General features: G+C 30.3%; 2 protein-coding genes across 5 annotated transcripts; both read left to right on the top strand.

Moving 5' to 3' along the window:
- The first annotated feature begins 550 nt into the window (after positions 1–550).
- On the top strand, positions 551–7,693 carry LOC137806159 (uncharacterized). 2 transcript variants are annotated; one of them, XM_068606142.1, is made up of 13 exons: positions 551–714; positions 1,206–1,378; positions 1,459–1,574; positions 1,831–1,860; positions 1,969–2,105; positions 3,395–3,574; positions 4,456–4,519; positions 4,649–4,756; positions 5,191–5,344; positions 5,776–5,865; positions 6,176–6,231; positions 6,540–6,597; positions 7,155–7,693. In XM_068606142.1, exons 2-13 carry the CDS (start codon positions 1,297–1,299, stop codon positions 7,406–7,408), a joined length of 1,329 nt encoding a protein of 442 aa, XP_068462243.1. In that variant the 5' UTR covers positions 551–714; positions 1,206–1,296; the 3' UTR covers positions 7,409–7,693. The 2 variants fall into 2 exon arrangements, with proteins under 2 accessions (XP_068462243.1, XP_068462242.1); XM_068606141.1 differs by having other exon boundaries at positions 1,203–1,378.
- A 2,563-nt stretch (positions 7,694–10,256) lies between these two features.
- Positions 10,257–12,768, top strand: LOC137806155 (uncharacterized). 3 transcript variants are annotated; one of them, XM_068606133.1, is made up of 5 exons: positions 10,267–10,627; positions 10,893–11,008; positions 11,229–11,323; positions 11,715–11,867; positions 12,438–12,768. In XM_068606133.1, exons 2-5 carry the CDS (start codon positions 10,903–10,905, stop codon positions 12,594–12,596), a joined length of 513 nt encoding a protein of 170 aa, XP_068462234.1. In that variant the 5' UTR covers positions 10,267–10,627; positions 10,893–10,902; the 3' UTR covers positions 12,597–12,768. The 3 variants fall into 3 exon arrangements, with proteins under 3 accessions (XP_068462233.1, XP_068462234.1, XP_068462235.1); XM_068606134.1 differs by having other exon boundaries at positions 10,267–10,630; XM_068606132.1 differs by having other exon boundaries at positions 10,257–11,008.
- The last annotated feature ends 2,180 nt before the right edge of the window (positions 12,769–14,948 follow it).

Here is a 14,948-nt window from a genome sequence, read left to right as displayed (position 1 = left end):
CATCAAGCTTTTTCTTAATATATATTTATTTTATAAATATCTCTCTGTATATTTTTAAAAATATATTAATTATGTAAACATTTTATTGAGTATATTATAACTGAATATTTATATATATAATTTGAGAAAATGCTTGATGAAGGTATACAGTTAAGTTAGAATGAGGTGTTACAATATCAAAATATACCTAAAAATACATAAAAAAATATATTAAAAAAATTAAATACTTATTATATATATATATTTTTTAAAAAATTCTATTAACTTAGAAAGTTAATATCATATTTTTTTAATCATCTATCATATGTCTAAACCTTAAACCCTTATAAAATCAAAGACTTAAAAATTAAACTGTGAAAGAAAATTTAGAAAATAAAATTACGAATTTTATATAATATTTGAACCAAATTTAAATATATATATATAATATAAATTCATTATTCTTTTAAGAAAAAAAATTAGTTGAATGAAATTTAAAAAATAAAATAAAATTTTAAAAGACAAATCCTGAAATTAATGATTAATGGTGTAACATAAGTGATTAGTTTTTGTCCTCGCGCCTCGTATTTGTAGTACTGTGGTGTTTGTTATGTTCCTCCTTCTACCCTAAATAAACCCTACACCCACTTTCTACTTTTCTCCTTCTCTTTCTCTCCTTTTCTCCTTCTCAATCTTTGCTTCCTTCCAAATCCTATCATTGCTTCTTAATCTCAAGTATGTATATGTATATGATTTTCTATGATTTCTTCGTTATTTCATCTTCCCTCTGTGGTTGCCCATTTCGCTCTGTTGTTGCTATGTAACTATTGATTTCGTTTTTATTTTACTTTTTCCATTTGCTGTGTTTGAGACTCTCTATTGTATGTGCATAACTGGTTTGTTATATTAATCCTTTTTCTTATCAATAGTCATGTATGGTTTGCCTAACCGTTCTTCAGCTAAAATATGTTTTCCTATCACATCAACTGTAGTTTTATTCTTTTAGTTAAGTATCACCAGGTTAATTGAACATTGTTTTTGTTTTTGATGTTTAGTCTAGTCAATGGATGGTTTTTCTGGACTTTAGAAGATACTTTTGGGTCTTTGATAACCCTTTTGTAGTGGGAGTTCACACTTTCCAAAGCATGAGCCCAAAACTCTGTATCTTTTATTTTGAATCGATATTCACATAATTGTAGTTGATACTTAATCTGTCTTTTCAGTAGGATCTGCAGGTATTGCTGTTATCTAAGTAAGCTTAAGCTCCCTTCAGCGTTGCTGTTTTCGTCTTTACTTTACTTCCCTTGACTGTGAAAGATGCCTCGGACAACCACTTTGGAGTGTTCCGGTTGCCCTCCTCTGCGTGCTTTAGCATTTGACGCACTTGGTCTCATCAAAGGTGATGCCTTTTTTGAATGCCCTTTTCTGAGTGTGTGACTTTCTTTTTCTTATCTCTCTGGGTTTGGCTTGTGTTCTTAGTTGTGGAAGCCCGTGATAAGCAACGGGGAATTCCCCAGGTGGTAGAGAGATGGGGCGACCCTGAATCATCCAAATGTGTGATGGCTGTTTCAATGATTGATCGCAACTCTCAACCTGTATGTATTGACAAAAAGTTTTCCTTTTCTTTTTTTCTGTTCTGAGCATGTTTATTCTTTTGAGTACATATTTAGGTCCGTGCCATGTCTTTTGTCTAATCTAGATGAATATCGAGAAATGTACACTAAGATTCATTCACTACCCGACTACCATATAACATTATTGGTCTTCTATCTGTTTGTTAGGAGATTTCCTTTTAGTTTAACCATAAGAAATACAATTCTCATTTTTTCCCTGTCATTTCTGGTATTGCAGTTATTAGCTGTAGCAAGGAAAAACAACGAGGTAAGTTGTTTCAAGGTCTATAGTTCTGTTGTTTGTTCTGGAAAAGGTTTTATTTTCAAGGTTAGCTATTAAACATTTAGTACTTAACGCTTCATATTCATTCTACAGATTGAAGTTTTGAGCCCTGTGAATGGAGACATTCAGGCCACAATTTCGGATGCCAGTGGTCTACATATTTGCTCCGAAGAGAATAACATTGTTGGTTTGCATTTATTTGGAAAACAAAAATCAGAAATAGCATCCGGGTATAGAAATAATTATTGCTTGACAGTTTAGTTTAAATTTGTCTTTTATTCTTGTCCGTAATGTACATATCAAATTCTGTGCTCAATTTTGGAGTAGTCTCGAAGAACAATGACAAAAGGGCAATTCCTGTATGAATAATTGAATTGTTTTTGCAATGTCTGATGTGATTGTGTAAATATAACAGGGCATATCTTAGATTTCTGTGATTTGTTTAGATTTCTGTGGGCTTAGATGTCACATATAATCCAATAGGTGTTAGAATATTAGGGTTATTAATCTTTCTATTGTGGGTTTTGGAACAGTACTGATGCTTGAGGTTTAGGAGGAGAAAAAGGGGAGGGGGGCAGATGAGACCAGTGTACTAGTGTAAAGGCAAATCATATAAGTGAACTTTGAAAAGTTCTTTTTGTCTTTTGGTTTTGCACCTTGACAAATGCTTTATGAATCCTTTATAGGAGGAGGAGGATTGGCATGATGTTTATCTATTCATTTATATAGTTTGGATACTTTTAGATGATTTCATGATTAGATTATCAAGACAAATACTGAAAGTTTAAGCATTTAGCTTTCTGATCTCTAAAGAGATTACCTTGGAATCAACAGGCCTGCCCCTGTTAGTCAGGCCTTGTTAGTTAAGGGTATATAGCCTTTGCTGGTACAACTGTTCAGTTAATTGGTTAGGTTGCTACAAGCAGAGCAAGAAAATGTGATAGGAACTTCGTATTTATATTTGAAGAAAATAAGAAATTGTCCCCTGAATTCTGTGTCTAACCTGAATAACTTTGAAAGTCTGCTTCTCCCAGTCCCCAAAGGCTTCAAGGATCTCACAAATGACTGAGATTTCCCCCTCTTAAGCAACATGACTTGTTTCTCTAACGGGCAATTTTCTAACTATTTATGTAACAAAGTAATGGGTATCTACCATAACACTGAAGGCATTGGTTAGTTGTTCAATTAGTTTTGGGTTTGGATTTCAGGCATCAGAACTCCTTGGGAAGACTTAATTGTTTACCCTGTATACTTGATAGAGTTGGAGGGGATCCAATCCATTGTGACTTTCTTTGTGCTAATGTCTACATTCTTAACCTTTATCTATTAGTATTTCCATAAATAAAAGTAAATCTTTAGTCTGTATGTAAATTCACTTGGTCTTTCATGTTTGAAATGCATTAATTGCTTGCATTATGCTCTGATGTATGTATGGGTTATTTTGTGTGTGTGGCTTTGTATCAGCAACTTGATTTTGTGTGTGTACTTCCTAAATCTTTTGGATGTGGTGATTGTTTAGGTGTTGTACTCTACTTACATGCACAACCAAAGGAAATGCTAGCATAAGGTCCGTTGAACTTGCTGATTCATCTACAGAATCTTCCCGTACTGACTCTCCAAAAACATGGAATGTATGCTCTGGTGGGAACATCTCGTGTTGCAAGGTGGACGGACAAGAGAACTTTGCTTTATTTGGAGGGTGAGTTTATTTTTCATAACTGTGGTAAATAAGTTTAAAAGTTAAGTTGAATACAAATGAGTATTAAACAGTTAGAATAAATTATTCATTCAACTTTGATAATGAAACATATTGATTGTGAATATAAAAGAGATGAACTAAATACAAGGCAAGTCACCAGGTATGGTGAAAAAATGCGAACTGAAAAGATGAAAGGATATTCAAATAACGAATTGTTCTTCTTTGAAGATCAGACATAGGCAGTCCCCTAAAATAGTGATTGTCAAAGAAATGTCTTTTTCAAAAAATATCATCCTCTTCTACGTACTGCACAAACCCCAGAATAAATATGCAGCTTTATAAGCAAACCTACTTCATGTAATAAATTCTGAGCAAATTCCTCATAATAGATGACGCTTGACTCAACCAAATAGTGAAATCAAATAGTCATTGCCTTTGGAGTTTGGTGCTTCTGAATTTTGTAATTTTCGGAAATAAAGACTTATGTGGCTTCTGCTATCCCTGCTGTTTACTTTTGCTTGGTGCAATTTATAGGCCATGTATAAACTTGGGCCTGAAAGATGACTTCTTCACCTTTGCTTGTTTGTGGACACTAATTTCAAGTGCCATTAAGAACTGCAAGCATCCGCTTACCCAAATTTATATGGAATTGAATTTTTACAAGTTTGAGGAAGTCTTCAATAGCACCTTTTATTATGGAAGGCTCATAAAGTGAGAACCTTAAAGAAATACTCAACCTTACTGCAGAAGCATTAATTAGATGACATGCAAATGGGTACCTGTTACCATAATCCTTGAGAATCTAAACAAGTTGTCACCAAAACAGAACTTTTATCTCTACATATTGAGCTGAGAATAATGAACAAGTACTTTGTCTGTAGGAAAGGTGTCGAAATTAATATTTGGGATATTAACAACCTCACTAAGATCTGGAATTCCAAATCTGTGAGTCATTACTTCAGCCCTACTTTTCGTCTTTGTTATTAATTGTTAACTTATCTTCCTACAGTTTATCTTATACTTGTGCACAGTATTTTTAGTGCTTGATTTTACAAATTCTTTTAACCTATGCAGCCACCTAAGGATAACCTTGGTATATTTACACCTACTTGGTTCACATCTGCCACGTTTCTTATGAATGACGACCATCGAAAATTTGTTGCTGGCACCAACAGTCATCAGGTAAAATTGATTAGTGGATTTGTCTCAAATTCTAAAATAAATGAAGAAATTTATTTTCTAAATATAATAATCTAATAATGCATGGAATAATCCTCTTTGATATCCTTGAAAAAGGTGTGCTAGATACTACTGAGAAAGATCAATAAGGTGCTCTAAGCTCGAATGATGGAAAAATGGACACGATATTTTGTGTGAAACCTTTTCTTTTTTCTAAATCTTATAGCCAAGCACATGAACTTTAAGTCATGTGTGATCTTTCCAATTTTATTAACAAATATTATGTGTAATACTATAATAAACTGCAAATTTTCCTTTTTCATGACTTTTTCAATTCAGAAAGGGATAAATTCTTAGTTTCTGTTATTATTTTCCCTCCAGCAGCCTCATTAAATGTTTTCTCATTACTCTATTAACAACGTCAGTCTTTTGAATAGGTTCGCCTTTATGACATATCTGCTCAGAGGAGGCCTGTTCTATCAGTTGATTTTCGTGAGACACCAATTAAAGCGCTGGCCGCTGATATAGATGGCCATTCAGTCTATGTAGGGAATGGGTCTGGTGACATGGCTTCTTTTGATATACGCACAGGTATCCCACAATGAGAAATTTGTCATATATTTTGGACACTATTTACTACTATTTAGACTTCTGGTTGTCAAATGGTGCAACTGGATTAACTTAACTTCAGTTTGTTAAGAATGTCTTTTATCTTACTTTTTGTTGTCTTGGGATATTCTAGAAAAGTGGCAGAAACTTGCCCTGTTGATCCGGGCATGTGTATAAAAACATGTATAATAAGCCTTGTTAAGGAGAGTAGATTTGATGGAGGGTAGCCTGATTGCTAGAGGCAATAGGAGATGAAAATCTACAGGTTAAATAATTAATAAGGATTTAGATGTCAATATTTCATCTACAGACATGTTTTGTTGCATGGAACTGACCTTAATTACTCAAAAAAGGCATGCCTATTATTGTTGCTGTCTTTTTTGTTGACTGCTTTTTTATGACTGTTATTGCAGGAAAAATGCTGGGAGGTTTTTCTGGAAAATGCTCCGGAAGCATCAGATCCATAGTCAGGCACCCTGAGCTACCTATTATAGCATCATGTGGTGAGGGCTGCTTTGTACTTTCCCTTAATGTTACATTTTCTTTTAATTATGAGAAATCTTATCTGGTGCAGTCTTTGGATCCCTAAAATTTGTTTACTTGTTTCTAAAGTTGTTTTAGTTTTGCGAAACAAATTTATATCTTATGCTATACTATCTACCTTTAGTACGATGGCTCCTGAAGCTTATCCAAAAAGTATAGGGCGTGTAGCTGCTAGATCACCTTTTCTCTGGAAGAAAAGTGATTCATTATTTCTTGGTCTGATATATTAAGTTTCTGTTACCAATTCAGTTTCATGATCTTTCATTTCAGGACTGGACAGCTATTTACGCCTTTGGGATACAAAAACAAGACAGCTTCTTTCTGCTGTAGGTTTTATACCATATTTCTTTGTCCCTGGCAGCATGCTCTATAGTTTTTGTTATTTGGATGTGTAGGTCTGGAAACTAAAATGGATATATTGATATGTGTCCATTATAATTTCTAAACTATTTATTGGAATATAACGTGACCTTGTTATGAAACCTATAAACTAAAGTCCATTAACATGTTTTAAGCTTAAACATATATATTCTGATAAGGACTGTTTTGTATTTCCTTTTGATCAGTCAGTTCTTTTAAGTAGTTCTTTATTCATGTAGTCATAATCATTTATATACTTTCTTATGGGTTGCAGATTTTCCTGAAGCAACATATTATGCACGTGCTTTTTGACTCCAAATTTGATGTTAAAGGTTAGTTTTCTTCTTCTTTTTCAATAGTGTTAGAATAGAAGATCTTCATTGAAAGAAACATAAAAGAAAGACATTGAAGTTCTTAGTTGCACTGGTTCTTTATGCCTGGAGCAGTCCACTCAGTAGTATCACACACACACACACACCTTAGCATTAGTTTGGTGAATAGCAAAAACTTGTTGGGTCTGAAATAAACATTGATTAGGGGTATACTTGATAAGAGAATCCTGTATAATCTGGTAATAGGGAGTGAAGTGGATTTATTGTTGAATATCAGAAACAATGTCACTGTCTGAAAACTCCATTACTGTTGTAGCATATGAAAGAAGCTTAAAATGGTAATTATGCTTTTAAATTTCTAATTAGTAAATATATAGTGTTTATATTTACTGTTGGATATCATATTCCTTCCCAAGAATGTTACCAAAAGGCTTGAGTTGTGGACCCTGTTGTTTCTTAACGTTTATATGTTTTTTACCATGACGAATTCAGTGATTATGGTCCCATATTTCAAGTTGATCTGCCTCTAATTTTTTTGTAAACAAATATATCATCAGGAGTGGATTCGGTACCATCCAAGGGAAAAACTCAGACAGAGATAATGCTTGACGAGGAAGTTGAAGTGTTGCCTTCAAAAAGAAAAAAATCTTCCAGAAACAATGAGCATGTTGAAGATGGTGGTGAAAGAAAGAAAAAATCTAAACATAGTAAAAAAGAGCGCAAGAAATCCGAAGGAAAAGATGGAAGTGAGAAGATTGCAACAAGAGATGAGCGAAGGAAGTCAACATTGAAGAAGAAAAATAATAGCTGAATTCCAGGGTTGTGATTTGGATGGACTAAGTTCAATGTGATGCAAAGGTTTGAGTATTCTTTTCTTCTGAGCTTTTTGTTACTTTTTCCATGGAATTGGAGGTTACTTTGTATATACTATTTTAGTTAATGAGATCAATTTTATGCATACACATTTCAAAATCGTATTGAGGGATTTTTTTGCATACTTTAAATGATTTGAAGTATTGCTTGTAAACTTATAATGTTATGACATTTTTTTGTTTGGAATATCATTGCAAAACAAATTATCTATTTTATCAGTTCATACTAAGGCTAATTCTCCGCTCACATAAAATGTCTATTTTATCCTTAATCTTCCGGATATCGATATTTGCAACACAAATAGTGCAGTTCCGGATATACAAATCCGAAACTAAAATGTGCCATCTGGATATAATCATCCACAATCTTGTTTGGACACAGGAATGTCTTCCGAATGCTAAGATCTGGAAGCTTTTTTCCCATTTTGGATATGAAAATTCTGGAAAATGTGAAACTAAAATGTGCCTTCTGGATATAATCATCCACAATCTTATTTGGACAGAGGAATGTCTTCCGGATGCTAAGATTTAGAAGTTTTTTTCCCATTTTGGATACGAAAATTCTGGAAAATGTGATGAGCAATTTGGGGTTTTAAAAAAAATATGGGTGCATATTTGAATTGATCTGGAGTAAAGAGAATTAGCCTCATACTAAACGATTAAATTTATGTGTAACACTAACCTTAGCCATCCCTAGTGATGCCACAATTCCTTTGTTTTTTAAATAAACATCTATGTTATTTATATTGTTTAATAAATGTCATTTGTCTTTTTTTATTATTATAGGATGCCGTAACTTATTCCTTAAATAAACATAATTTTTCTTTATATTTTTAATAAATGCCATTTATCTTTTGTTATTTAAATAAAATGGTACTTATCTCTTATTTTTGTTTAAAATAGTATATTAACTAAACTTAATTAAAGTGGAATTTACTAATTTTTTAAAATTATTCATGTGTAAAAACTTTAATAGTCATTGTGTTGTTGGGATTTTCTTCGCTCACTCATAAGAGATCTCACATCGACTAGATATTAGAATATTTTATTGTATATAAGCGGGTGTAAACTTCAATCCTATGAACCGATTTTATGAGGTTGAATTAAGCTTTTTACTTCATAATACCAATCGACAATGAAATTTCATCTGACGTAACAATTCATTGCTAAATCATTAAAACCATAAATTCATTGGATAATAATAAAAGAGAAAACTTTTCTGGATTGTATTCTAAAGTGTACAATTCATAATATAAATATAAATTTTGTATTTTAGACTGTACAACTTAAAATATAAAATTTGTATTTTCTATTATCCAATCCAAAATGTAAAATTTTATCTAAGGAATTGTTGTCAACATGATACAATATGAGATACATTTACAAAAATAAAACACATTTTTGAATTATACAATTTAGATTGTTTAGAATTCATCAGGTTAGTAGACAGTACGATTCAGAATATGTATTTTTCTATAAACATATTATATAGAACGTATCTTCGAAAGAAAAAACTTTCAATTTGTATAACTTATAATACAAAATTCTATTCCATGTATAGTCCAGAATATAATTTTTTATTTAAGAATACATAAAATACAAATTTTTATATTTCAAAATAAAATATTTAACAAAAAATTAATTGAAAAAGTGAATACAGTTTTATTAAAAATACAAATAATAAAAAATGACTATTTTAAAATAAAACTAGAATACATGGTGTCATCCATAAATAAGTTGAAGTCAAATTTTCCCATTGTTAAATATGAAATGTAAATTCATTTAAGATTGCATGAAAATGTTTAAAAAAATTGTATAAAATTATTGTGTATTCCATAATAAAAAATTGAAGAAAAAAAGAGAACTGAACAAAAAAACTATATTTTTTATTGAAGAAAATTGGAAGTTGAACTCCGATTTCAACATGGAATAATAACTAAAATTAAAATAGACATTCATTTTCTTCTACTGTTAATAAACTAAGACATTCATTTTCTATTTATTTTAAAATGACATCATATGTTTTAATATATAATAATTACACTTTTAACTATTGTTTATAGAAGATTCTTTAATATTTGTATTTTAAAATTTAACTTTTCTTTTTTATAAATTTAATTTAAATTTTAATTAATGATACTTTTAAATAAAATAGCAAACATTGTGCATAAATTTTTAGGCTTCTTATTCTTGCACCCCTACATTTTTCTTCCTGCACCCCACAATTTTCTAAATCCCGAAACTGACCTTAATCTTTTACTTGAAAAAGGACACAGTGGTTATCGGAATTAGGAATCTGCGAGTGTGCTATGGATTCATCAATCCAGAACTAAATTTTTTTTTCCCAGATGAGGGGGTGTTCTGGAAGCAATTTTTGCACAAATTAATGATTTCCGAATTGCTGAATCCAGAAGTCTAATTCTGTTATGGATTCATGGATCCAGAATGTTTTTTTTTTGAATTATGGATTTTAGAATCTAGAATACATATTTCTGTTATGGATTAGTAGATCCGGAATGATTTTTTTGAATGATAGATTTTTGAATGTGAAATGCATATTTTGAATTATGGATTGATGGATCCGAAATTTTACCGGAAGTGCCAATCCGAAATTTTTCCAGATTCCATAATCCATAATGCAAAAAAAATAAATATAGTTAAAGTGCATTTTAGGGTTTTTAAAAAATAATAGGGACAATTTGATCTTTGCATAACATTCTGGGGGTGCAGAAAGAAAAATGTAGGAGTGCAGGAAGAAACTGCCAAATTTTTATTGTAGGAAATTGGCTAGTACTCTGTCTAAACCAAAAGGTTTAAAAACTACTGCAAATTGTAAGAGGGTAACTGAAAACAGGGAGAAGGAAAAGAGGGAGCGCCGCCGCCACCGCCACCGTTGCCGCCACCGTCGCCGCCGACGGAGGAGAAACCATAGACGACCACCGTCGCTCACACCTTCTTCTTCTTCTTCTCCTCGATCCATCGCTTTTCAACTTCAGAACCTTTTCCCCTCACTTTCCTTTTCCGCTAGGGTTTCCATTCTTCTCCGATGCTCACTCTCGCACATTCTGCCGCTCCCAACTCTCGCTGAACCACGCCGTTGCTCTCGTCGCTCACGTCGTTAATAAGTGATTCGCAAATACAACGAACCAAAAATAAGAGTTGTAACCTCTTCCTCCTCTGTCATCTCGCTCTTCACAATTCAAGACCCATTTGAAATTACATAAAATAAAAATAATCCCAACATACCTGCTCATCAATTGCCCTTTTGAACTCAACATAGGCCAATATTTCCTTCAATATCTTACCCAACTCAACAAAACTGCTGCTTTTACGAACCTGCACATAAACTGTTTGCTTAAATTCCTGTTAGAAACCCGGTCTTGCTTTTATGTATTTGTGACACAAGTTTTGTTGTTTTTGCAGTCCTTGAGACATGCATAATATGGCTCTAATGAATGCTCCAATGCTACAGTTTAAGAACTCTGCTCTCTTTGGAATCCATCCTAACTTGTTTGTTTGCTTTCAGGCACAGAGTAGAAGTAAGTTAAGTTAATTTTGCCATGTTTGTTATTCTTGGGATTTTTGTCGTGTGCTTGAGAATGTAATTTATTAGCAATGCAATGTGTTAGCATCTATGAAATTTGAATTTATAAGGTGGATGCCGTAGTATGCTCGTAGAATTCAGCAGATGATATTATCTAAACATGGACACAAAATTAAGCGCGACTTTGGTATTGATTACTTTGAATGTTCCTACAGGTATAACTAAGAAACCATTACTTGTTGAAGCCATGGGTAGAGCAAATACTAGAAAAGAAAGTGCAAAAATTCGGAACAGAAAGATGTTGAAAAAGGTATCTCTTTATATAATTCAGCTTTCACCTTTAGTACTGCCATATCTATTGTAGAGATTTGTAGCGATATTTTGCATGATTGAGGTGTTCTGGAGACACATTTTGCATTCCAAATTGAATGCATGTTTGCTATGCCATTTACCTTAGTCCATGTAACCATTAGTAAAACATTGCATCCAAATTTTCCTAGTTAGTTTCAGATTTTAATAAGTTCTTCCTGTGAATTCTGTCTCTCCAAGAGTCCTTTGATTTATATAGAGATACACACTGTATTATGTTTTACTCGCAGACTATAACATAACCGGTGACAAGCTGTTGCAGCATTTTTAACTGAAAGAAACTTTATCAAAGGTTTATATTGCACCCCACTACACTGATTTTTTTTTCTCAGTATAATGGAACAGCTACACATCCAAGACTTTCGGTATTTTGCTCAGATAAGCAATTATATGCAATGGTTGTAGATGACAAGACTAGGAGTTGCTTGTTCTATGGAAGCACGCTGCAGAAATCCATCCGACAAGATCCTTCTTGTAGCACTCTTGTAAGTAGTATTAGTACTCCACCTTTTCTTACAAATAAACATTGCATGAGACAGGGAATGCATCTTTTACCTTTAATTCTCGGGTTACAAGGATGAGAATCCCCATATTTGGTGGGGGTCATGAAACTATATTCTTAGTTTATCTATTTTCACGAAAGTTATATAAAGGGGTGGGTGGGTATTTATATTTCCATTTGAAATAAAAGTATAATCTACATTAACATTCCATCTCTGCCACATTTTTCTTTAATTAGAGATGAATTATATAATTTATTTTGTCTAAAATTATAAATATCAACTAAACATGTCTATAGGAATAATACTGTGAAGGTTTAGATATATGTTTAGTTCTTATACAATAAATGAGCTTTGATTTTAGTCCTTGAAAACACTTTTCTTTATTTTTGGTTGCTTTGTAAAATTAAAAATTAATTCCTTTTATTCCCATTATTATATGACACTGAAAATTTTGAAAACATAAAAAAAAAAATGTTTTATAGACTAAAACCAAAAGTCATACATTTTATATTTGGATTTTTGTTCTTCTGTTTTGGCATAACATGATTTCAGGAAGCTGCTCAACGTGTTGGGGAGGCACTTGTCCAAGCTTGTAATGATCTCAACATAAAAGAAATATCATCCTATGATCGCAATGGCCTCCACAGACATGAAGAAAAGCTAAAAGCCTTTGAAGTTGCCATTTCAAGTTATGGATTCTTGCCAAGATAAGTGTGTAGATGATATTGACACTTTTTAATGAAACACTCCAATGTTATGTGATTGAGGGTAGGACATAATCTCTTTTCAAGAATATTGACTTGCAATATACCATTGCTTATATGAACTTTGAAACATCTTGCATTCTTTATTCCATAATAGCATACATTGATTTGAATATCAATCTAGAATACTCTAATGATTTAGTTAGGTTGGAGCTAGCATTTGTTCTGTGGACAGGTTCAAATATGATGATTAGATTAAAATATATATTAGAAAGGCACTATATTAAATTTGATCAATAATCAAATGATTCATAATCATTAATGCTTATACAAAATACAACTTAAAAGCAGAAGAGAGTAGATCATTAGGTAGAATGAAACAAGGTGATAATAAAGTCATACTGATATAATATATTTTTGAGTGGTAGAGTCTCTTCAATTTTCTTTTAAAAAACAAAGGGTATATGGAATTGATGTTACACTGATGCATTAAAAAAATAGTAAACTACAATCTTAACTTTTATTAAAAAGAAATAAGTTAATATTAAAATACTAGTATTAGTGGTAACTTTTATTAATTTTTATCTTCCTTTTATTTAATGTTATTTTAGTCATTTTGTAAGAATATTTCATTAACCTTATAACATAATTTATTTCTCATTAATAAAAAAACAAATTATATTAAAGGCTAAATTAAGAATAATATTAAAACAAAAAGTAACCGCTAATAACAATAATAATTAAAAAAAAATATCAAAACACACACTATAATTACCCTATTTATATAAAATAAATGAATTATATTACTGTTAATTATATATTTAAATTTTCAATTTTATCGATTTTTAATTTTAATTAATATTCTTTTATTTTAAACATTAAAGTAATTATAGTAAATGGTAATGACCGAATAAAATACCAACAAAAATTTCAAAAATTAAAAAAAAGAGAAAGAATTTTGTTTTGGCAAGGAATAAAGTCGAACATAAGACATATTTACAAGTTTTGAAAGTTTAAAACATTTCATTAATAACATTTATGTAAAAATATCTATTAATTTTTTAAGCTAACTAGTTATATTATATGAATCTTAATTCGCAGATCAAAATTTGCCCAAAATCTATCAGAAGTTACCACTTAAAAATAGAAAATGCACAAATATTTTCATCAATTAGACACACATGGAAAGAAAATGACAAACTAAAATGTCATATAGTATAATTATGTGTATAAACACTAATACTAATAGATATAAAAATACATATAATCTTTAATCTTTTAAAATATGATACGAAAGTACATATAATTTTTAAAATAAGATAAAAAAGTATATATAATCTTTAAAACAGGATAAAAAATACCTATAATCTTTAAAATGTAAAACACGAAAACACGAGTCTATATATATATAATTATAAATTATATAAATTAAAAAAAAATTTATGTATATAAATATATTTTATTTTTTTAACCAAAAAATTAAAAATTTATATAATAAATTTAAATTTTAAAAAATTAATGTATTTCTCTTTTAAATTTGTGTTAAATTCATACTAAATTTTTTATAAATCTAACAAATAAATTATATTAAGTGTTGGATTAAGAATGATATTAAAACAAAAAGTGAGTGCTAAAAAAACAATAGTAATTAAAAAATAACACATTAAAACACACACTAAATTACCCTATTTATTTTAATTAGAAGAATTATATTACTCAGTTAACTTACATATTTTAAATTTTAATTTTATCGATTTTTTTTTAAACATTAAACTAATGATAGTAAATGGTAATGACCGAAAAATAATACCAACAAAAATTTCAAAGATCTATAAAAAGAGAATGAATTTTTTTGGCAAGAACATAACCATATTTCAAAGATCTTACTTTGGTCTTTCATTTAAAGAAGAATTTATTCTTACAATTTAATATTTTTTTAAAGATATGTATATGAACTATGTTATGTGCTATAATTTGTAATAACATTTGCATTTTGGTATATGTGTTCTGTGTTATATAATGCATTTTATTTTCTTGAAGCTGTGGTAAGTGCATGATATTGTATTAATAAATTCAAAAAATAGTTTTAAGATTATAAATTAAACAATGTTTTTTCATATTTTTCATGCAATTAAAATTATAATCTTGTTTTTAAATGATGTCGGTGGTTTTTTTTTATATAGATAGTTGTTTTAGTTTTAAAAACCCTCAATTCATTCATGTTATAGATTATAGATATTATAAAATAACTATATTAATTAAATAAATTAAATTATTATAATTATATAAATTAATTTTGTTTCTTTTACAATTAAACTAACTATTTATAACAAAAAAAATTAAAAAATGTGAGTAATTT

This window comes from Phaseolus vulgaris, chromosome 3, assembly GCF_000499845.2.
Source record: "Phaseolus vulgaris cultivar G19833 chromosome 3, P. vulgaris v2.0, whole genome shotgun sequence".
Lineage (NCBI taxonomy): Eukaryota > Viridiplantae > Streptophyta > Magnoliopsida > Fabales > Fabaceae > Phaseolus > Phaseolus vulgaris.
The sequence above is the reverse complement of the archived record's forward strand: the minus strand, read 5'-3'. Positions and strand labels throughout refer to the sequence as shown.